The sequence below is a fragment of the Myotis daubentonii genome, chromosome 2 (genome assembly GCF_963259705.1).
Source record: "Myotis daubentonii chromosome 2, mMyoDau2.1, whole genome shotgun sequence".
NCBI lineage: Eukaryota > Metazoa > Chordata > Mammalia > Chiroptera > Vespertilionidae > Myotis > Myotis daubentonii.
The window spans coordinates 105,133,172-105,157,771 of NC_081841.1; the positions used below are offsets into that span (position 1 = coordinate 105,133,172).

At 41.9% G+C, this 24,600-nt stretch overlaps 1 protein-coding gene and 1 long non-coding RNA gene across 8 annotated transcripts in view; one reads left to right on the forward strand and one right to left on the reverse strand.

The window, feature by feature from the left end:
- Nucleotides 1-7,088, reverse strand: part of LOC132228151 (uncharacterized) — a 120,108-nt gene extending 113,020 nt beyond the window's left edge. For 2 of the 3 annotated variants that reach the window (XR_009451297.1, XR_009451298.1), the window contains exon 1: nt 6,010-6,873. This is a non-coding gene — a long non-coding RNA (uncharacterized LOC132228151). Of the gene's footprint in view, nt 1-6,009 lie in introns of all 3 variants that reach the window. The other variant, XR_009451296.1, reaches the window with a different exon arrangement.
- Nucleotides 7,089-7,254: 166 nt separating this feature from the next.
- Nucleotides 7,255-24,600, forward strand: part of USPL1 (ubiquitin specific peptidase like 1) — a 33,605-nt gene continuing 16,259 nt past the window's right edge. The window contains exons 1-6 of one of the 5 annotated variants that reach the window (XR_009451295.1): nt 7,255-7,381; nt 9,728-9,836; nt 10,288-10,454; nt 10,979-11,107; nt 15,238-15,883; nt 16,483-16,593. Coding sequence is in view for 4 of the 5 variants with exons in the window: in XM_059684095.1 (XP_059540078.1) it covers nt 10,356-10,454; nt 10,979-11,107; nt 15,238-15,883; nt 16,483-16,593 (985 nt within the window). In the remaining variant the exon portion in view is untranslated. The remainder of the gene's footprint in view (nt 7,382-9,727; nt 9,837-10,287; nt 10,455-10,978; nt 11,108-15,237; nt 15,884-16,482; nt 16,594-24,600) is intronic. The other 4 variants (XM_059684095.1, XM_059684092.1, XM_059684094.1 and 1 more) reach the window with 4 other exon arrangements.

A 24,600-nucleotide genomic window follows, 5' to 3' on the forward strand; every position in this document is an offset into this window, starting at 1 on the left:
AACTAGTTGGAAAGCACCAACCTAGTCAAAACAGTCGAGTTGGTTTTATGGTTAGTCTCAATTTTAGAAGTGTAATGTTTAAGGCCAGAGTAATTTTATAACGTAAATTTTTAAAGATCGCTTTATTTTTTTTTTAATGCTAGGTGTTTTTCTTTATTAAGGTATTACATATGTGTCCTTATCTCCCCATTGCCCCCTCGTGCCCCCACTCATGCCCTCACACCCCTGTTGTCTGTGTCCATTGGTTAGGCTTATATGCATGCATACAAGTCTTTTGGTTGATTTCTCCCCCTTACCCCCACCCTCCCCTAAACTTCCCTCTGAAGTTTGAGCATCTGATTGATTCTTCTGTCTCTGGATCTGTTTTTGTTCATCAATTTAAGTTGTTCATTATATTCCACAAATGAGATCATGTGATATTTATCTTTCTCTGACTGGCTTATTTCGTTTAGCATAATGCTCTCCAGTTCTATCCATGCTGTTGCAAATGGTAAGAATTCCTTCTTTTTTACTGCAGCATAGTATTCCATTGTGTAGATGTACCAGTTTTTTAATCCACTCATCTGCTGATGGTCACTTAGGCTGTTTCCAAATCTTAGCTATGGTAAATTGTGCTGCTATGAACATAGGGGAGCAATATCCTTTCTGATTGGTGTTTCTAGTTTCTTGGAATATATTCCTAGAAGTGGGATCACTGGGTCAAATGGGAGTTCCATTTTTAGTTTTTTGAGGAAACTCCATATTGTTCTTCACAGTGGCTGCACCAGTCTGCATTCCCACCAGCAATGCATGAGGGTTCTTTTTTCTCCACATCCTCACCAGCACTTGTCATTCGTTGATTTGTTGATAATACATTCTGACAGGTGTGAGATGGTACCTCATTGTTGTTTTGATTTGCATCTCTTGGATGATTAGTGACTTTGAGCATGTTTTCATATATCTCATGGCCTTCCTTATGTCCTCTTTTGAAAAGTATCTATTTGGGTGCGTTGCCCATTTTTTGACTGGGTTGTTTATCTTCCTTTTGTTAAGCTGTATGAGTTCCCTATAAATGTTGGAGATTAAGCCCTTATTGGTGATAAAGATCGCTTTATGACAATGCTTTGTAAGATTTCTTTGTGGTCAATATTACTATTTTAAGGACTTTTCTTTTTAAGGGAAGCTAAACATTCCTTTCTATTCTGCATATAGAGACTTCAGTTCTATTTTTCTATCTTCAAGACCAAAGTTAAAATCAACTCCAATAGGGCCCTCCTATAATTAAAATTAATCATTACTTCTTCATTACTACTACAGAACATTGCTTGTCTATATACCATTTATTTCATTTTGCCTTAAATGAAAGCTATTTGTTTACAATGTTTCTACTTCTTTTTAGGAATAATGATTATGCATTATTCACCTTTGTATTTACCTGGCATTTAGAATACTGCCTTGGCATATTCGTGAATAAGTTAATATTTTTCTCAATAAGATGAGCATGTAAGTTACATAACATCTTCCACCAAACCAACCCTGAAGTAACAAATTTAAGTACATGGGGTAATATATACTCTTAAAAATCTTTCATTTTAAAAGTTTGGTGAGCCACCTAAATTGGGGATTGGGAACCACCAAGATCATTCACTCATTAACAAATATGTACTATGTACTAAATGCATATGTAATGGTGAACGACATAGATGTAGTCTATGTGCTCAAGAATAAAGCAGGTGGTAATAATAAGGAATTGGAATGGGAGTGGAGGGCAGAGGGTTGCTCATGCAGACTGCACAGATTGATAAGTCAGCAGAGTTAAGGACTCAAAAGTGTGCTGGGAGCTTCAGGTGCTTTAATGCCAGTTTCAAGGGAATAGTTAACTAGCATAGTCTCTATCACCACTTGTCCTTTTCTGATGGTTTAGATTTTCTTGGCTAAATTAAGCGATGGCATGAACTCTGCAATGTAAGACTATCCATTTCCAAATAATTCTAATTTCCTTCCAGTCCTTATGACTGATAAACTCATCTGGAAGTGACAACTATGTCCCGATTAAGAGTGTTTCTCCACTTCACCTTTAATTTCTTTGATTTGGAGACTTCCTGATGGCTAATTAACATGTTGTGTAAATACTTCAATGATTACTTATAGAATGTTATTTTGTCATCAGAAGAAAGAACTGCCGCTTCTGAACTCCAGATTGTTCTAACGCAGGAGTGGGGAATGCCTGGCCCGTGGGCCTTATTTGCTCTGGCCCTGTCAAGGCAGTAACAGGTTAATTTTTAAGTAGATAATTTTGTATGACCCATGAATGATGTTATAAATATCCAAATGGCCATTGGCAGGAAAAAAGTTCCCCACCCCTGCTCTAGAGCTTAGGCAAAGTAAATGTATCTAAAGTAGTCCCTAGCCACTGGGCATTCTCAGATCTACTGCTAGAGCCACGTTAAATTATGAGAGCATGTGAAATACTGGGAAAAGTCCTGGATTAGAAATTAGATGAAGGTTCTAGTCCCCGGTCTGCCACTTTGTCATGCAAATCTGGGTAAATTGTTTACTTCTTTTAGGCTAAGTTTTCTTATTGGTAAATGGGGAGTATACAGAAATGACATCTTACACAAATTCAACTACAGGATATGTGCTTGGCAAAAAATCTAAAAGAAAAATATCAATTTAAATAGCATTTAATGAGCATATGCCATGAAGTGAGCATGAGCTGGCAAGCACAAACCTATTGTTACATCAATCAATCTCAGTTCTTGCATGCCCCTCAATGAAAGTCTTGCTGTGTATGCTACATGATTTGAGTGTTTAAATATTAATATATTTATTTGTATGTTTAGGACAAGTTCCCTAAACATAATCCACTTGCTTCATCTAAGGCTCAAATGAAGAGATATGATTTATTTCATATTTACTTTAGAAACTAGTAGGGTGTTGACTTCCCTATACCACTCTATTATACTAGCAAGGGGAACATGTAAGTCAAAGTTGATGGAATCCTAGAAACACACTGTTGAGAGCCTGATTTATCAGTCTGTTTATGTTATTGGTTATTAAATAACAGTTTATCAATACGTCACTACCCCAACTGAGCTATGCCACTGTCTTTGGCACAAATATATACACATATGTGGAAAATGATGGATATACAAAGTTACTCATTGCACAAAACTTTTAATAAGGACCAGAAAAAAATTAAATGTCTAAAAGAAGAGGACTGATGAAATGAAACATATACAATGAAATATTTTGCAGCCATAAAAAGGAATGAAGAACCATCTTATATAATGATAGAACAACTTCTAAAATCAGTGAAAAATTAAATTATGTACTATTTATGTAAAAAGGAGGGGAAAGAAAAATAAAAAATATATAGTATTTATTCCCTTGTATATACATAAATTTTTTGGAGGGAAAACTATATAACCAACTGTTGGCATTAGGTGTTCCCTAGGCAAGGAACTGGGTAGTTGAGGAACGAGAGTGGAAGAAAGACTTTTAACTGCATATCCTTTCTACTTTTTGAATGTTGAACATGTGAATGTATTACCTAATACAAAAGGAAACACAAAATTTAGATCAGCAAGAAAGTACTTTGAGATGAAATAGGATCATGTTCTTAATGGGAAACATTTATAAAAAGTAGGTATAGCCCTGCTGGCATAGCTCAGTGGTTGAGTGTCAACCCATGAACCAGGAGGTCACAGTTCAACTCCCGGTCAGGGCACATAACTCGGGTTGCAGGCTTGATGGTGGTGGTGGTGGTGGTGGTGGTGGTGTGTGTGTGTGTGTGTGTGCGCGCAGGAGGCAGCCAATCAGTGATTCTCTCGCATTATTGATGTTTCTATCTCTCCCTCCCTCCCTCTTCCTTCCTGAAATCAATACAAATGTATATATATGGCTTAAAGGAAAATAAATGCCTGCAGGTAGAATGTTTGGATTATAAGGGACCTTCCTTAAGAGACCCATCTATCCCAAACTTCTCATAGATCTATAAACCAAGGTCTTGAAAATTAAGTGATTTGTGTAAGGTCACATAGCAGAAGAGTTAGGAATAAAAGTCAGATATTCCAATATCTACTCTAAGACACTTCTTTATCATACTGTCTTCTTATTTCATATGGGCAAAACAGAGCCAGGTAAGTTTAGGCTAAAAAATAGGTTGTCATGTTCTATCTAAATTTTAGAGTTTAAAGTACAAAATAATCTTAAACCCTCGGACTACCAATTTCTTACGTAGTTTCTACATGGCTACACTAATAAGCTGTGCATAGCTCTATCAGTGAACATATAACAGTATAAGTGTATTTTCTCTTTAAAAAATAGTTTTATTGATTTCACAGAAGAAGGGAGAGTGAGAGAGAGATAAAACATCAATGATGAGAGAGAATCACCAATCGGCTACCTCTTGCATGCCCTCCAGCGGGGATCGAGCCCACAACCTGGGTATGTGCCCTCCTCTTGCATGCCCTCCAGTGGGGATCGAGCCCACAACCTGGGTATGTGCCCTGACTGGGAATCAAATTGCGATCTCCTGGTTCATAGGTCGACTCTCAACCACTGAGCAACACCAGCCAGGCTAAATGTACTTTTTTTCTATCCTTCTAACACAAGTGAATTCACTGAGGTAAAGAACTCAACTGTATTATGCTGTTTTAGTTTTTTAAATATACAAATGCCTAGCACAATTGTATTGTCCAAAACAATATTGGTTTGCATTCTTTAACCAAAACCTAGGGGATGGATATGTTTTAGAAGTAAATAATTTCTTGGAACTTTAAAAATGTTACAAGGTATACAAACCATTATGTAACACCTAACACCAGGGGTCAAAGGCCACATCCCATAATCAAACATAATCTTTCTTCAACAAAACATATGTGATACATGAAGACTATATATAACTTCTGGGTTTAGGTCATATTTTGCTACCAAATTAATTTTGTCCCCAAGCTTAAAAGGGTTTTGGTTTTTCAAAGCCTTCTGATGTTGGAATCAGGTGAGAGTTTATAGACTGTACTCACAAAGGTGCTGCTAGAAAATATGGTTAGACACTTCAACCAGCATTTTTTTGATGAGACTAAAACAAGCAGGCAGTTTTTACATTCTAGGTTCGGCCAAAGGCTTGTTTGTTATTAATGAATCTAACCTAGCAGAGGGGGCAAAAGCTGAAAAAAGAAAATTCTAATTGTACAACACTGTATTCCTATTGCAGCTGCTCACTGGTCATAAATTTAATAAAAGCTCCCTTTGATTAGATCATGCTATTTTTTAAATATAAATGAATAAAACCCTGTCCTACATTGCTGAAAAGAGACAGAGGCAATGAGCTTTAACCCAGGAAGGTATCTGGACTCTTGGGGGTCCAGTGTAATACACAGAAAGAGGCATTCAAAATACACTGGTAAGGAACAAGCAGAAATGTATATAGTGTGTGTGTTTCTAACATGATACCATTCCTCTGATATAAATGAAAGGAGAATTTGTAGTTGACTTCTCTTGATTGACTGTTCTATATATTAGTACCTTTCCTTTTATTTTATGAAGCCTTATGTGACTTTCTCTACCTTTTACAGGGGGAAAGCTGTGGAACATACACTAAAAATTCCTTCAATTCTTTTCACAATCCCAAGCACCACCTTCATTTTGTTTGTTACAATTACATATTTTTTCCTGTAAAAAAAAAAAAATCAACTTTACAGAAAACAATGTTTGATTGATATAATTCAGTTTGGGGATGTTGATTTTTCAATCTTACAATTTCAGCTACACTTTAACTGAATCAATTATTTTGTTCAATTTATGAAGCTACTCAGCAAGTGTTTAATTTCAAAAAAAGTGTACTCCATTCCAAAGAATGGAAATGGCAATGGTGAACAAGAAAAACCCTGAGTTTCAGCTACTAGTTCAGGAGGAAATACAACATTCTCATAATTCATTAAAAAAATCCTAACTAGCTAAATGCAGTAATAAATATACCAACACATTAATAATCGTGCACAACAAAAGAGGTAAACACAAACTAACCTGCCTATATTTCAGTCTGGAAAAAGCAAAACAAACTTCCTGCTGGATTTCTTGACCATTTGCATTCAGAAGCACCAAAAACTAAAATGCTTTTTCACTTTGGAACTTCTCGGTGTACAGGACTCGGTCCCTCTGTGCCACCCTATCAACACGGTCAGCGTTCCTCCACAAGACCAGCTCCGGCGGCCATTCGGCCCGAGACCACGAAGAGAACCACAGCCCACACTGCCGCGGGTGCTCCGCGAAGAACCGGGCAGCACCTGCATATCGTTATTCTAGGACTAGAACCAATCGAACCACAGGACTGCGCTGCCCCCCAGGTTCGGAATGCAGACTAGGAAGCAGCACACGCGGTCACGCTGCCCGGAACCACATGACCTTCCTACGAAAGCCGCCTGAACTCACAAAGGAGAGTTCTCCCGTTCTCCTCCGTTACAACAAGTCAGGAGACCGGAGTCGGCGTGGCAGGGACGGAGCCGAGGCTGACGGGCTGGAACCGGTCGTGGATAGGGTCCCTGTGCTTCTGCCCTTACCGTTAGAAGATCTGGGAGGGAGGGAAGGAGGAGAAACATCCCAGAATCCGGGCAGAAAAGCCCCTGGCCCCGAAGATGGGGCTTGGGGAGATAGGGAGGGGCAGCTCCGTGTGTGGTGACCTTTCTGAACACGCACTCGGGCAGCTCGAGTCTCACGGAGGCTTTAGCACGGCGGCTATGCAGGCCTCACGCGGCCCACAGTCGGAGAGACGGCGGTGCCGCGTGGACGCACCAGCCTAGAGCCTCCCGGGCACCCTCCGCCGGCCCGGGAGCCCGCCCCTCGCCCGCCCACCAGGTCACTCAAGGGCGCGTCGGCTTCCGACTCGGGGTCTCGCGGGCCAGACCGCAGCAAAACACGTGCTACTCTCTTTCCTCAGCGAAATCCCTCCGCTGCCGGCCGCGAACTAGTTTTAATCACGCCCCACCCCCAGTGACGTCACCTCCGCCACTCGAGCGCTTTCCAGCAGCTTCCAGATCCTTCGCCTCCCCCAACGTAGCCATTCTCAGAGGGCGGGCTCTGCAGCCACCGGGCCCGCCCCCAGCCGCCGTCGCGGCTGAAACTGCGGTAGCGGAGGCCAGGCGTAGGGCTGAGCCTCAGCCGTGGCCGGACGGAAGTGCTGCGGTCCCCGCCTTCCGCCACGCTAACGGACCTAATCCTTTCGGCCCCCAGGCAGAGTCGGGAGGGGAACTCTTTGGCGGCGGACTGAAACCGGAAGCCGCTTTCCTAGCGGGAGGTCGGTGGGGGAGGAGCGGGCTGAGGTTGAACGTAGGGTAGACGTTGCTGTGTGCCGTGGAACAGGAATTCGGATCCAACGTGTGCGAAGAAGTACCCGCCTCAGGTAGGGAGAAGGAGTAGTGTTCTTCTGTGCCCCAAATAGGGAAAAGGGACAGAACTGGGTCGATCTGTGGAGCTTTGTGCGCGCTGAAAGGGCGGGCTGGTCCGGGAAGGAGCGTCTGGGACCAGGTTCAGATGGGAGGGTTTAAGGTGTCGAGTTAGAGGTGTAGGTTCGTTTGGGCTCAGAGAGGTAAATGCTGAAGAGAAACCAGAGTTGTTCTCCCCTTTCCCGTGGAACGTGGAGATGGGGAGGGTGTACGGAACCCTGCGCCTCCTCGGGTTTCCAAGGTTGAGGTTTGAAACTGACCTCTTATGGGCCCTCTCCATTTCTGATTCATATCGGCTGGGTTTGGTATCCGACCCGGTTGGGCCCGAAAGCCGACCCTGTTCCTCGGCTTCAAGTCTGTTGTGGCGTCGCCTTTGACAGTTCACGTGCTGAGCCCACTTGGTCTTGGAGAGCAAATAGGAATAAGGCTTCTCTTGGAACATTTTGTTCGCTGGGTTTTCCCATTTTGCACGTGGGACTGGGAATTAAGCTTAATTGCATCTTTTTCGCTTTTCCCAGGGCCAACCTGACACTATTCCCTGGGTCCATACTGGGTTAGTAGTTCACACTCGGGCTTCTGGAGTATCAGTGGCTCAGAGAAGTAATGAAAAAGGGGGCGTCAAAAGAACGATGCTGAAGGCCAAGAATAGAGGAGGGTCAGGCTGGGAGGTCACAATGCAGTGACCTTTCTTTTAGGTCATACCTTTAGGTCACACTGCGCTGTTATAATCAGCTGGTGTTAAGAGATGATTTTAAGCTGGGCAGGGACAAACTCAGACGTGGGCAGTGATACGGGGTGTAGATGGCCGGGAAAGAGGTGAGGATTTGAGACGCTTCTAAAGAACTGTCTACAGAACTTAGTGATTTATACTGGGTGAAGAAGAGGGAAGTGGAAGAGTAGAGAACCACTCAAATTTTCTAGTGTATGTGTTTGGAAGGATGGAGATGCCAAAATATAGATGACTCACAAAAGAGGAGCTGTTAGTTTTGAAGGGAGGACAAAAGAAATTGTATTTGGAAGACCTGAGTAGCCCACTTCTGGTATTTTATTAAGTGAATTTGCTTTCGGGGGTTCTGCATATTTAAGATTTCAACCACCAGTCTACCTGCTATTTTTTTAAAAAATGTTAGTGGTGGGGTCAGGGGAGCAGGTTTGAAGGCTCCTCCTGTTTCAGTTTTATAATTGAGAGAGAGCCTACAAGAATCAGTGGAAAAAATGTTATTGATCCCTCAAGCAAATGGAAATTTTCATTAAAAACAATTTACTCAAGATACATAGATTACCGATTTTTCTCTTGAGAATGATACACGATGGGTTGCCTGCTTTCTACAGAATGAAGTGTAAAATTAGAATCAAATATATAGTAGCTAAAATTTACTGTGTCAGATGCTAAGCACTTTAAATGTATTAGTACATTTAATTCTTAGAACCACCAATTTTAAAAAGAAATTGCTGAATCCAAATCTTCAGGTGTAAACCATGCCTTTAGCCACGCTGAAACCATAGAAGTTTGACTCTTTCCTATATAGTTCCTTTTTGTAAGCAGATTATAAATAGAACCACCCAAAGATAATAAATTGGTATTGTCTGTGAGCAGCTTAAAAAGAAAACAATTTAGCACCAAACTCGTTTTTACCCTTTTGTCAATGATTCTGGATAAGGCATTTTTACCTCCCAAGAGACACAATTGGGAATGCCTGGAGACATGTTTGATTGTCACAATTGAGTGGTGAGGGCTTTGGCATCAAGTAGGTAGAGGTCATAGATGCTGCTAAACATCATGTACAGCACACAGGGAAGCCCTCACAACAAAGAATGAGTTGGTCCAAAATGTCTCTAATGCTATAGTTGAGAAATCTTGCCCTGTGGATATTTCTTCGGGAATAGGAAAATGTGATTCACTAACACTGGCTTTTAAAAAACACTTTATTTTTAAAAATTATTCATATCCATATCAACTCTACTTTTAACAAATCACTTTTCTTATGCTGAGTTCCAGTCTCATAATTTTACTTCCCTGAGTGTGATTCTAGGCCATGGGACTAACACTTGGAACAGGCTTGTTATACATGTAATTTGTACTGTAATAGTGTTTATGTTTTCTGTTATGGTACAGATCATTTACTTTAATAGGAAATAGTATTTTGTTGGCAACTTTTAAAAAGTGGCATTATTCTCAGTTGGTGAAGTATATTCTTGGTGGTTGAAAGTGCTAGGAATGTATGGGGTTCTTTGGTCCTTGTCAAGTAATGGCACCATGGATCTAAGATTTGTTTTTTTTTGTTTGTTTTAATTGATTTTAGAGAGAGGAAGGGAGAGAGAGAGAAAGAGAGAGAAACACCAATGTGAGAGAGAAACATCGACGGCTGCCTCTCACAGGCGCCAAACCACGAGACGGAACCTGCAACCAAGGTATGTGCCCTGACCAGGAATCAAACCCACAACCTTTCGGTGTACGGGATGGTGCTCCAACCAGCTGAGCCACATTAGCCATTACATTTCTTAATGTAATGCTGACATATTTGTTTCAAATTGTACATAGACTCTGAAAACTTAGGCTTTCAAATTCTGGTCAATAAAAATTGGCTTTAAATAATAGTTACCTCTGTTACAAGTTTTAATAAAGTTGCTTACAAATGAGTCTATGAAAACCCGTCCTGTTGCCAGTCTTCTCCCTCTCCCCACAAACTGTCTAGATTTATAAATGTAGTTAAGTATTTTTTTACTTCCAGATTACAGTTTTATAATATGTTTATCCTAGGACATGTAGTTCTCAAAATATACTTAACACATCTTATAAAATAGCATTATTTCTAGTTAAATAGGATTTTTGTTTAATTGTCTATTGACTTTTATTTTTCAGGATTCATTGAAAAAATCCTTAGTGATATTGACATGTTTCAAGTGACATAAATTAGCCAGTGACTCGGAATGATGGATTCCCCGAAGACTGGAAATGGTTTGCCAGTGATTGGACCAGGGACTGATATAGGGGTATCTTCACCCCACATAGTGGGGTATTTGGGAAAAGTTAGTCAATTTATTTTTTGCCTCAGTGCAAAGTTGGTATTTTTTCCTCCTGTTTTTGAGACTTGAATTCGGTTTTAATTTGACCAGTTAACTTATAAATAAATTGTATCATCTTCCACGGAAATCTTACAGTATTGGCGAAAGATTGTTTTAATGTATTTACCTCTCTGTGTTTTATTAACATATGAAAGTAGAAATCATACAGACTTTATGGTTTACTATTCTTTGAAAATATGGAACATGCATTTTCCCTTACAATTAACATTACCTTTTCTCTTGCAAGTAAAACATTATTTTTAACACTTAAAACTTAATATTTAAAATAACAATATATTCTTTTTTGGATTAATAACTACATTTAAGGCCTGTATGCATTTTTTTTATTTGCCATTTTGAAAATATCATGCCAGGATACTTAGGGGTAAAAGTTGTAATTCTTTTCTGGTTGCTTTTCCACTTAACATTTTGTAATTTGGTACTATCTAGTAATGTCTATATTGTAATTTACTTTATTTCTCTTTTAGAATTATGATTCTGCTAACATCCTGTCAGATGGGTATTGCCCTGCTTGTAGAGAGAAGGGAAAGTTAAAAACCTTAAAGACTTACCGAATTAGTTTTCAGGAATCTGTCTATTTGTGTGAGGAACTACAGGTAAAGTATTAATTTTATCTTTTTTAAAAATTATTTTTATTGATTCCAGAGAGGGAGGGAAAGGGAGAGAGAGATAGAAACATCAATGATGAGAGAGAATCATTGATCAGCTGCCTCCTGTGTGCCCCACACTGGGGATCGAATCCGAAACCTGGGCCTGTGCCCTGATGGGGAATCAAACCATGATCTCCTGGTTCCTAGGTCTGATGCTCAACCACTGAGTCATGCCAGCTGGGGCTAAAGTATTAATATTAGAGTATTAATTTTATTAATTTTTTATTTTTTAAAAATAATATTTTTATTGATTTCAAAGAGGAAGGGAGAGGGAGAGAGATAGAAACATCAATGATGAAACAGAATCATCAATCAGCTGCCTCCTACACGCCCCCCACTGGGGATCAAGCCCGCAACCCTGGCATGTGCCCTTGACTATAATTGAACCTGGGACCCTTCAGTTCGCAGGTCGACACTCTATCCACTGAAGCAAACCAGAGAGGGCAGTAGTCGGCAAACTGCGGCTCTCGAGCCATATGCAGCTCTTTGGCCCCTTGAGTGTGGCTCTTCCACAAAATACCGACTTCTGCACATGAGCCACAAAGTTTCAGTCGCACTGTACATGCGTGCCCGCACGTAGTATTTTGTGGAAGAGCCACACTCAAGGGGCCAAAGAGCCGCATGTGGCTCTCGAGCCGCAGTTTGCCGAACACTGAGCTAGGGCAAAGTATTAATTTTAGATAGTATTGAGGTTTTGGCCTTTTGCTTTTTTTCTTCAATTTTACATTAGTGCTCATTTTATACTTTTTCTACTGTACATTTTTAATGTTTAGATAATCAGAATTTCTAAATCTGTCTAGTACTCTTAAATATTTTCTATTTTAGGAAACCATTTGGTTTCTTGAATTATTGCAAGAAGATGTTTGTTTTTACTGTTATTAGACTTGTGAGAGGAAAAGAATATATTTCAAGATTTATTTTTTTTTAACATTTGTGGGGGCTTGTTAGCTGTTGTAGTAGTTAATCTCTTCACTTTGATTTATTAACTTTGGGACTTATTAAAAAAGTTATGAATCTCTACATGTTATGTACTTAAGGTTCTAAATATCTTTTAGGATTAATTGTAATTTATATCTGTGGTACAACTTGAACTTGTTTAACTCCATAATACTCTATGTTTTATTGTATTTGACAGTTATGAAACTTATTACAAATTTAATTCTCAAAACTTTGCAAGGTAGGTGTTTCTATTTTGTGAATAAGAAAACAGGGGCAGAGAGTTTAGGAACTCAAGATCTCTGTAAAGCGGCAGAGCTGTGATTGGGACACAGTCTTCTATTTCAGATTCTTTTATTCCAGGTAAGCTAGCAGTCAGAATTACCTGGAGTGCTTTTTAGAAATTCCTGGGTCTCATCCCCAGATGCTTATAAAGTAGAATTGACCTAGAATTCTGTAGTTTTGTAACTTTTGAGGGTGAGTCTAAAGATTAGCCAATTTTGGAAAATACTAGATTAAGTCACACTTTTGGTGATAGATACTTTGCTGGATACAACTTGAAAAAAAATCCCAGGCATTCTTGCAATTAGGGATTAATAGTTTTTGCATTTATTTGATAAATATTTTTTCTGAGCATCACCTTGTTGGCATTGTTTCATATGCTAGGATACAATGAGTAAAACAGAACTTCTTGCTCTCAAGGAAGTTATGTTCTAGAGCGGGGAAGAAAATAAACAAGTAAAGTATATATTTTTTGTGTGAACTGATGAAAAGTGCTGCAGAGAAGTTCCAGTTGGGTGGCTTAGTTGGTTGGAGTGTCATCCCTTAAACCAAAAAGATTGCAGGGTCAGTTCTGGTCAGGGCACATACCTAGGTTGTGGGTTTGTTCCCTGGTTGGGTTGTGTATGGGAGGCAGCTGGTCCATGTTTTTGCTCTCATGTCGTTGATGTTTCTTCTTTCTCTCCCTCTCCCTCCTTTTCTTTCTCTCTAAAATCAATAAATAAACCTATTCTCAGGTGAGGATTATTTATTATTTTTATTGATTTTAGAAAGGAAGGCAGGGGGGGAGGGAGAGAGAGAGAGAGCAAGCATCAATGCTGAGAGAATCATTGATCAGCTTCTTCCTGCATGCCCCACACTGGGGATCGAGCCCAAAACCTGGGCATGTGCCCTGACTGGGAATCGAACCGTGATGCTCATCACTCAGCTATGCCAGCTGGGCTTGGGTGAGAATCCTTTTTTAAAAAGAAGAAGAAAAGTGCTGTGGAGAAAAATAAAGCCACAGGGACTGAATTTCAAGGAATGGGGAGATCTCAATTTTAAATAGCATGGTAAAGGAAACTCTTTCTTGAGAACAAGTAACATTTGAGCAAAGACCTGAAAGATGAAGACGAACGAGCCTCATAGGCAGGGGAAGTCACAGATATAAGGAAGGCCCAGAGAGTGGAGGCTGCCTGTCTATATTTGTGCCACTGCAAGGAAACACCAGAGCTGGATCTGAGTACATGAGCAGTCATAGGATATGGGTCTGAAAAATAATGGGGAGGGGACTAGACCAAGTAAGGTCTTTATTGGCCATTTTAACGTCTCTGGATGATAATCTGACTTACATGTTAAAAGGATCACAGTGGCTGCTGTGTTGAAAATAATAGGTTATGGGCAAGACCTGAAGCAGGGTGAGTAGCTGGAAGGCAGGTGCAGTATTTCAGGGGGACCAAGTATGACCAAGGTGATGAGGTATGATTGGATTCTGTATATGTTTAAAAGTGGAGCCAAAAGGAATTGCTGAAAGGTTGGGATACATGATAGGAGAGGGAGAAATCATGGATGATTCCCAGAATTTTGGCTTAAATAATTGGAAGAATGGAGTTGCCAGTTACTAAGATGAGAATGCTTTGGGGAGAGGAAAATTGGGGGGAAGACCAGTCAAATATGAAACATCCTACATAATAAAGAGGTAATATGCAAATTGACTGTCACACCCTTACACAAGATGGTCGCCCTCAAATAGTCAAAAGATGACCACCACAAGATGGCTGGCAGGGGAGGGCAGTTGTGGGCGATCAGGCCAGCAGGGGAGGGCAGTTAGGAGCAAGCAGGCCAGCAGGGGAGGGCAGTTGAGGGGGACTGGGCCTGCAGGGGAGGGCAATTGGAAGTGACCCAGGTAACAGTGGAGGGCAGTTGGGGGTAAACGAGCCTGCAGGGGAGGGCATTTGGGAGGGACTGGGCCTGCAGGAGAGGGCAGTTGTGGTGACCGGGCCTGCAGGGGAGGGCAGTTGGGGGTGACCCAGCCTGCAGGGGAGGGCAGTTGGGGGCAATCAGCTGGCAGGGGAGTGGTTAGGGGATGATCAGGCAGGCAGGCAGAAGCACTTAGGGTGCAGGCAGGCAGGCAGGCAGGCTAGTGGTTAGGAGCCAGCGGTTCTGGATTGTGAGAGGGATGTCCGAGGGGCCCCAGATTGGAGAGGGTGCAGGCTGGGCTGAGGGACACCCCCGCCCAAGTGCATGAATTTCATGCACCGGGCCTCTAGTTTGTCTAATAAAATACTTTGCTGGTTTTCAAACTTAGGGGAAATTCATTGGTTATTTTAGTGGCTTGTTTACACTGTTGCTGTTTGGCTGAAATTGTGTTAATGTTCTGTGAGATTTAATGAAGTCATTAAAATCAGCCAGTTTGACCCTTAAACACAATAAGGATATAAAATTGATGTTCTTATTACTCTCAGGTTAATATTCAGTTTCAAAATTAAGAAACAAATTACTCCATGCAACTTATATTTGAAAATACTTTTCTCATTTTTAGTGTTACTCAGTTTACCTGTCCCAAAAAGAATAACACTCATAATACACTGTTGAAATTTTTAAATTTACTTGACTTTAGCTTCTTATTGAGACAAAAGAATACATATTTTCCTTATTAGTTTAACCTAAGAATAAGAAAAATTATTCTTTTGGGAACCAAAATTTTAATTAAATAGTTGTTTATCCCTAGTTCCTTAAAATTTGGATTGGTTATATTATACCCTCTCATGTGAAATTAATGCTAAAGTTTTATACATAGTTTTCATGACTTAGAAACAGTAAAGTAAACTTTGAGCTTATTTGAATTTTTGTAGTTTTATCATTTTATTTTTTCTTCCTAGTGCATCTATCCTTTGGGCTCTAAATCATTTAATAACTTAATTTCTCCTGATTTGGAAGATCTTGCTCCAAATAAGCCTCAAAAAAGAAAGCACTTGGAAATCAGCTATAAAGATTCACCTTCTTTAGCAAATTCCAAAAAGATTAAAAGTGATACTGTTATTGATGGTGAACAAGTTTTGAACAGCAAACATAATGGAGAAGCATACGAGGAAACCTCATCAGACTTACCTGACTCACTGCACAGTGGTCAGCAGAGCCCAGTTAAGGCTGCTGATTTCTTGGGACCGGATGAGATTTTGGAAGCTGCTGTTACTGACTTGGCTGCTGAAGAAGATGCTACAGCAGTTGATATTTCTGGAACTGGAGAGACTGCTCTTCAGAATGAAGGAGGCACATCTGAACTGGAAATGCCACTGGAGAACAGATGTATACCATTTTGTCAGACTTCATGTGTTCAATGGAAAAATTCTGATGCCCTCTGTTGGTTAGACTGTCTCCTGTCACTATTGGTGCACTTGGAAGTGGTAAAAAAGGCAGTGATGACGGACCTGTGCTCTAAAGAGGAATCTCTGTTCTGGCAGTTGTTCGCAAAGTATAATCAAGCTAGTAAGCTTCTGCACGCCAGTCACTTGGATGCAGTTAAAGGTTGGTAATAATATTTTATTTCCCTTTAATTTGTAAAGAGGTTCAAGTTGAGTTTTGTCTCACAGTTTGTGGAAAAGATGCCATCAGTGGCCTCTGTTGAGCATTGAGACCTGGGAGCATTGTGTCCTGTGATTGCTTTTTTTTTTTTACAATTTTTAAAATTCAATTTTTCACAAGCATTTTTTCTTTTGTCTTTTCTCTGTTCCTGTTTTCTGTTATTACAGGAACCCCAATACTGACTCGGTAACCATTCTTCAATTAATTGTTACAGAAGAGCAGCAACTCTTGTTTAAGTTTTGACTTAAATATTAAATTAATTGTATTTTTATATTTTAATCTTGTATTACTCTTTTACAGAATAATTGTTTTTATAATATGGCTGTAATTAATTTGTTTGAGCTGCATTACTTTGAATTGTGTTTGAGGAAATATATGATATACCACAAAGAGGGGAGGAAGAATTAAGACATTTTTGTGTTTTGCATTTTGTCTATGCAAAATTTATTTCCTGATAAACTTTCATTCTTGGCAATGTCTTAATCTTTTTGAAAAGATATAGGTTGATGAGAAATTGATAATCTTCTGTATTTTATTTTTAGATAGAGATTATACAAAACTTATTTCAGTATTTGCAGAGATAGAGACCTGTCTGAATGACGTCAGAAGTAAGATTTTTATCAGGCTTCAGCCTCAGCTTGGGTGCACATTAGGTAAGTAAATTTGTGTAATTTAACTGTATAACTCATCTACCATAAAGAAAAACTTACATCATAAAGAAATATACTGTTTTATTACTTTAACTAGAGGCCTGGTGCACAAAAATTTGTGCATTTGGGGGGAAGAGGGGGTCCCTCAGCCCGGCCTGTGCCCTCTTGCAGTCTGGGACCCCTCGGGAGATAACGACCTGCTGGCTTAGGCCTGCTCCCGGGTGGCAGAGGGCAGGCCCAATCCCTAGGTGCAGCCCCTGGTCGGGCTCAGAGCAGGGCCAATCTGGGGGTTGGGGCACTGCCCCCTGTCACACACACAGCAGGGCCCATCAGGGGGGTTGGGGCTCAGTACCCTGTCACGCACAGAGCAGGGCCCATCAGGGGGTTGGGGAGCTCCCCCCTGTCACGCACAGAGCAGGGCCCATCAGGGGGGTTGGGGAGCTGCCCCCTGTCACTCACAGAGTAGGTCCGATAGGGGAGTTGGGGCACCGTCCCCTGTCACACACAGAGCAGGGCGGATCAGTGGGTTGGGGCGCCGCCCTCTATCACCCACAGAGCAGGGCCAATCAGGGGATTGGGGTGCCACACCCTGTCACACACAGAGCAGGGCCGATCAGGGTGTTTGAGCGCTGCCCCCTGTCATGCTGATCCCGGTGCCGGGAGGCCTCTCGGCTCCACTGATCCCGGTGCTGGGAGGCATATTACCCTTTTACTATATAGGGTAGAGGCCTGGTGCATGGGTGGGGCTGGCTGGTTTGCCCTGAAGGGTGTCCTGGATCAGGGTGGGGGTCCCCACTGGGGTGCCTGGCCAGTCTGGGTGAGGGGCTGAGGGCTGTTTTCAGGCTGGGGGTGACTGAACTCCCAACAGCTCCTTTTTTCCTTTTTTTTTTTTATTCTGGGCCAGCTTTAGCTTTGAGGCTTGGCTCCAGCTCTTCGGCCTCCGCTCCTGAAAGTAGGTTTCTGGCCTTTGCATACAATGTTGCGAACCTGCCAGCTGAAGTCCGCCGGTATTTGTTACAATGTTTGAAACTGCAGGCTCAGAGGCCTGCAGCCGCAGGCGGGGAACGTTGGTTTCCTCCGTCACTGAGGCAAGCAAGCCTCATGTTAGTTTCAAGCTGCCTGGCTTCCGCCGCCATCTTGGCTGACAGTTAATTTGCATATCTCCCTGATTAGCCAATGAAAAGGGTAGCAGTCGTACGCCAATTACAATGTTTCTCTTTTATTAGTGTAGACTAGAGGCTCGGTGCACAAAAATTTGTGCGCTCGGGGTGGGGAGGGGGTCCCTCAGCCTGGCCTGTGCCCTCTCGCAATCTGGGACCCCTCGGGAGATAATGACCTGCTGGATTAGGCCTGCTCCCGGGTGGCCCAATCCCTAGGTGCAGCCCCTGGTCGGGCTCAGAGCAGGGCCGATTGGGGAGTTGGGGCGCTGCCCCCTGTCATGCACAGAGCAGGGCGATCGGGAGGTTGTGATGCCACCCTCAGTCACACTCAGGGTAGGGCCAATTGGGGGGTTGGGGCACAGTCCCCTGTCACACTCAAGGCAGGGTCGATGGGGAGGTTGCGGCGCCACCCCCTGTCACGCACAGAGCAGGGCCAATCAGGGGGTTGGGGCGCCGCCCTCTATCACCCACAGAGCAGGGCCAATCAGGGGGTTGGGGCGCCGCCACTCACACTCAGGGCAGGGCCGATGGGGAGGTTATGGCTCTACCCTGTCACACACAGAGCAGGGCCCGTGGGGGTGGGGTTGGGGCACTGCACCCTGTCACACACAGAGCAGGGCCGATCAGGGGTTTGGGGCGCCTTCCCCTGTCACAAACAGAGCAGGGCGGATAGGGAGGTTGTGGCCCCGCCCCCTGTCACACACAGAGCCACAGGGCGATCAGGGGGTTGGGGCACTGCCCCCTGTCACGCTGATCCTGGTGCCGGGAGGCCTCGTGGCTCCACTGATCCCGGTGCTGGGAGGCATATTACCCTTTTACTATATAGAATAGAGGCCTGGTGCACGGGTGGGAGCCGGCTGGTTTGCCCTGAAGGGTGTCCTGGATCAGGGTGGGAGTCCCCACTGGGGTGCCTGGCCAGCCTGGGTGAGGAGATGATGGCTGTTTGCAGCTGGTCACACACCCTTCATGGTGGGGGTCCCCACTGGGGTGTCTGTCCAGTCTGGGTGAGGGGCTGAGGGCTCTTTTCAGGCTGGGGGTGACTGTAGCTCCCAACCGCTCCTTTTTTTCTTTTTTTCATTTTTTTATTCTGGGCCAGCTTTAGCTTTGAGTCTTGGCTCCAGCTCTTAGGCCTCCTCATGTTAGTTTCAAGCTGCCTGGCTTCCACCGCCATCTTGGCTGGCAGTTAATTTGCATATTGCCCTGTTTAGCCAATGGGAAGGGTAGCAGCCGTACGCCAATTACCATGTTTCTCTTTTATTAGATAGGATGATCCAGATTCTTGGGGGAAAGAATCTGAGTGGTTTCATTTAGGAATTGACCACTGGTTAAATCATCGGGGCAGAGCTGGTCCATATAAATATGCAGGTTGTGTTCCACCATAGAGTGGATGCTGGTCTCAGAAACAGGTGAAGACTCGGGTACCCTGATTGTTTATTCAGGACTTTCCCCCAGTAGGCTGTTCAGCATTTTCAGCACTGTCTGTGCATTCAAAAGCACCTAAGGAATTTAACAATAGTGTTAGGGGCCAATTAAATAATCTCAAGATGGAGCTCAGGAATCAGGAATTTTAGAACTCACATGACTCTTACAGGTGAACAAGGTTGAGAATCTGTGGTCTAAACCAACCAGACTAATTCTACTTTATCTGCCAGTGATTAGTTTAGAAATGGACAGATGGTACAGTTTTTGCCAGTGGGATATGAAGAGAAATATGCTGATGACCTTTTGGGGACACTCCCTTAACTTTAAAATAGGGCACAAGAATAAGACCTGCTTTGTCCTTTATCGGCTTTTGGCTCGGAGCAGTATGGAGCAAGGGCACTACTAGTACATCTCTCTCTGGGCTTTTCTAAATGTTTTTGTAAAGAGGAGCTGTAATGATTTGTTTGTTTGTTGGGGGGGGGGGGTGTCTTTTATTTCTATTTATCCTTGTTAAACTCCTTTATTGTATTATAGAAACAGAATATATGGTACCCCTATTTAGTATATTACCCATTATTAAATTATGTAAAACACCAATGACTTCAAGTTTTTCTCTCAGTAAGTACATTTATTTTATCAGAACCAGATATTGTATCTGAAGCAGTGCTTTTTTTGCATGATAGTATCTCCTACTTCTTTGTTTCAGTTTTGTCCCCTAGTTTTACTATCTCGTTTTTCATGAACTCATATAGATAAGAGTTTATTCTGTTTTAATAATAAACTGATTTTCAATATGCCAAGTCTTTGGTATTGCCTCCTCTAGATCTAAAGGGTTCTAATTTATCATTAGGTGGGGTCTCAGATGGGATGATTATTCTTTTTTCTTTTTTATCAAAGTATAACAGTAACACCCTTTTTATTTTTTATTGTTGACAGTATTACAGATGTCCTCTATTTTTCTCCCCTTGGTCCCCCTCCACCCAGCCCCTACCCATCTCAGGCCTTCACCACACTACTTTCTGTATCCAAGGGCTATGCATATATGTGTGCAAGTTTTTTGGTTAATCTCTTCCTATCCTCCCCTCTCTACCCCCCCCCCCCCCCAATCTTCCTCCCCTTTGAGTTCTGTTAATCTGTTCCATGCATCCATGCTTCTGGACTTATTTTGTCATATCATAGCTTTGCGGGTTTTTTTAAAAAATCTTTATTGTTGAAGGTATTACATATGTCCTCTTTTTTCCCCCATTGACCCTTTCTAGTCCTCCCCACCACCCCCTAGGCCTTCACTACACTATTGTCTATGTCTGTATATGCATACAAGTTCTTTGGTTGATCTCTTTCCACCCACCCACCTACCCCCAGTCTTTCCTCTGAGATTTAACAGCCTGTTCCACATTTCTATGTCTCTGGATCTGTTTTGTCATCAGTTTATTTTTTCATTAGATTCCACATATGAATGACATCATGTGATACTTGTGTTTCTCTGACTGACTTATTTCGCTTATCATAATACTCTCCAGGTGCCTCCATGCTGCTTCAAAGGGTAGGAGATCCTTCTTTTTTACGGTTGCATAGTATTCCATGGTATAAATGTACCATAGCTTTTTTAACCACTCATCTGCTGATGGGCACCTGGGCTGTTTCCAGATCATAGCTATTGTTAATTACGCTGCTATGAACATAGGGCGCATATATTCTTTCAGATTGGTGTTTTGTGTGTGTGTGTGTTTTTTTTAATATATTTTATTGATTTCAAAGAGGATGGGAAAGGGAGAGAGAGTTAGAAACATCAGTGATGAGAATCACTGATCGGCTGCCTCCTGTACTCAGCCCACTAGGGATCGAGCCCATAACCAGGGCATGTACCCTTGCTGGAATCAAACCCGGGACCCTTCAGTCCACAGGCCAGCACTCTATCTACTGAGCCAAACTGGCTAGGGCTATTTTGGGGTTCTTAGGATATATTCCTAGAAGTAGGATCACTGAGTCAAATGGCAGTTCCATATTTAATTTTTTGAGGAAACTCCATACTGTTTTTCACAGTGGCTGCACCAGTCTGCATTCCCACCAGCAGTTCCCTTTTCTCCACATCCTCATCACCAATTGTCATTTGTTGATTTGTTGATCACTTTTTATATGTAAACAGTTGTGTAACCATGACAATAATCAAGATATGGAATGTTCTATCACCCTAACATTTTCCCCAGACTCCTTAGTAGTCAGCTGTCTTCTTCACCTCAAATACTGATCTGTTGGGTGAACACTCATTTCAAGGAGTCTTTCCTAAGATCACCAGAGTACAGACTTGTGGGGCTCCCATGTTGCATTTTGCAAGTATCATTTCCCTCCTAGCATGACCTGAGATGTTTTATTCAGGGTCCACACTCCAGGTTCCAGTTGAATTAAAGAGTGGCTTCTTCCCCAGTCTGAATCATCACCCTTATCCCTGATAATTATGTTTGGAACAAAGTTGAATCTTGCTCACCACCACCTTGGGCCTGATTTTCTTTTTTACAGAGAAGGGATTTTTAAATGATTATTTGTGCAATCATAGCAATTAAGCGAGCCCCCTCTCATTTGTGATCCTACTACTCACTCATCAGTGCTAGGTGCTACTTAGAGTTCTGATCTTACTAATGAAATCTAATCTTTGCTTCAGAGAGTACTATAAAATCTTACCATGTGATTTCTCATTCTGAATATTAATGTGTATTTTAAAGTGCCAAAGAAAGAATAGAATTTGTTCTGACCCTGAATTTTGTTTAAATTTTTAAGATGAGCCACATTATCACTTTCATTATTGTTTTTGAAAAACACACTGTAAATTATCCTCTGTTCTCCCTCCCCATAGTTTAAGAAATATAGCATTACAAATACAACTCAGGCCCCCCTGTACTCTTCCCCAGTTTTTCCTTACCTCCTCACAAAGGTAATTACTGTCTTCAGTTTAGTGTTTTCTTTCCCTCTAATGCAGCGGTTCTCAACCTGTGGGTCGCGACCCCTTTGGCGGTCAAACGACCCTTTCACAGGGGTCGCCTAAGACCATCCTGCATATCAGATATTTACATTACGATTCATAACAGTAGCAACATTACAGTTACGAAGTAGCAACGAAAATAATTTTATGGTTGGGTCACTGAGGAACTGTATTTAAAGGGCCAGAAGGTTGAGAACCACTGCTCTAATGTCTGTATTCCTTTTTTGTTGTTTGTTTCTAAGAAAAAGCTAATATTATGGTTTCTACTTACTTTTGTGTAAGTTAACAGAGTAATTTAGTCTGCATGTTCCAGCATAAGGATAGGCAGACCAATCTATACTAATAACCTATACTAATAAAAGGGTAATATGCTAATTAGACCGGGCATCTTCCGGACGTCCTTCTGGACAAAGCCATGGTGGCAGGGGCCGAGGCAGAGGTAGGTGGTTAGGGGCGATCAGGCTGGCAAGGGAGGGCAGTGAGGGGTGATCAGGCTGGCAAGGGAGGGCAGTGAGGGGTGATCAGGCTGGCAAGGGAGGGCAGTGAGGGGTGATCAGGCCAGCAAGGGAGGGCAGTTAGGGGCGATCAGGCCAGCAAGGGCGGGCAGTTAGGGGCGATCAGGCCAGCAAGGGAGGGCAGTTAGGGGCGATCAGGTCGGCAGGGGAGGGCATTTAGGGGCATCAGGCTGACAGGCAGAGGCAATTAGGGGCAATCAGGCAGGCAGGCAGGCAAGCAGTTAGGAGCCAGTGGTCCGGATTGTGAGAGGGATGTCCGAGAGGTCCCGGATTGGAGAGGGTACAGGCCAGGCTGAGGGACATCTGCCTCCCCCCCCCCCCAGCCTGCATGAATTTTGTGCACTAGGCCTCTAGTAGAACAGAATAGCCCAGATCAGGACCCTCTCCTTTTGGTTACTTGATACCGTTAGGGAGGCAGTGATGCAGATATGTAGGAAAGAAAAGGCATCAATTGGTTCTTGATACAGGGGAAAGTTGGATCCCTACTTGACACCATAATCAGAAAGAAACTTCAGCATGTTTAAAGAGCTAAACTTGAAAAGCGGAATTGTAAAACTTGGGAAAAATATATAGGTGAATATTTTATCAATTCACTGGGGAAGCATTTCTTAAATAAGATACATAAAAGATTGTAGCTATGATTACATTAAAGTCTAAAGCCTCTGGTAAAAGAGCAGAGAAACAATATCCAGCATATCTTATAAAGAACTCTTGTGCATTAGTTAAAAAAGTGATCAGAAGATAGATGTTAATGACCAACAGAAAAAAAAACTTGAATCCTTAGACAGCAAAGTCACTGAAAGGTTTGCATCACGGCAAATGAAATAGTTGGGTAGGAGTTAGTGTTAGGTTATTAAAGGCAAAGAAAAACCACTTAACTGATTTAGGCAGGAGGTTATAAAAATTGGAATTTTCACTGGTATTATGTGTTCTCTAGTAGGTTGCTTTATATTTCATTTCCATAAAATTTATAATCAAAGGAGAAATAAGATAAATTTAGAAGCTATAGAAATTACCTAAAATGATCTTTGACCCCACAACTTATTTAAGAATGTGTTTTGAGCTTTTTTGTATTTTGACTCATTGAGAACTTCATGTATTTTTAGATTTGAAGATTTTATGTTGTCATTATGAAATGTAAATTATTTACTTTTTAAATTAATCTTTAGTTACAATAGAGTAAGCATTTAAAGGCTGAGAACGAATTACAGACTCATGCTATACAGCATACTGTTTACACGTGTAGTGTTGCATATGTTCATTTTAGGAGATTGATTTGTATTAATTTCTATTTATAAAAATACTTTGTTTTGCCTGGCTGGTGTGGCACAGTGGTTAAGTGTCGACCTATGAACCAAGGGGGTCATGGTTCAATTCCCGGACAGGGCCCATGCCCAGATTTCGAACTCCATCCCCAGTGTGGGGCATGCCTGAGGCAGCTGATCAGTGATTCTCTCTCATCATTGATGTTTCTATCCCTCTCGCCCTCTCCCTTCCTCTCTGAAATCAATTTAAAAAAATTTTGTTTTGACTTTATGTTTTTGTGCAAAAATAGCAGTGGGACTATACCACAAAGTTGACTATTAATACAGCCTTTGTAACTTCTGATATTTATAGATTATGTTTAGGCAATAACAGCTATTACTGTTCTGCCTTTTGATCTTGCTAAAGTGACTCTTCCAGGTGTGGTTCCAGGCTGAGAGGAGAACTGAATGTAAGACTGTCCCAGGGGAAGGAAGGGATGGAAGAACTCAGATTTTTTTCTAGCATCTAAACTCCCCTGAGGACAAGCAGGAGAAAAACCCATTGGAGAAGGAATCTAAGGGGAAATGTAAATCCTATTTAACTTGCTTGCTGATCTCCACATTGGAAGATAGTATTCATGGTTCAGTTTTTGTTTTAATGACAACAAAATTCAGATCTTTGCTAGTCTTTT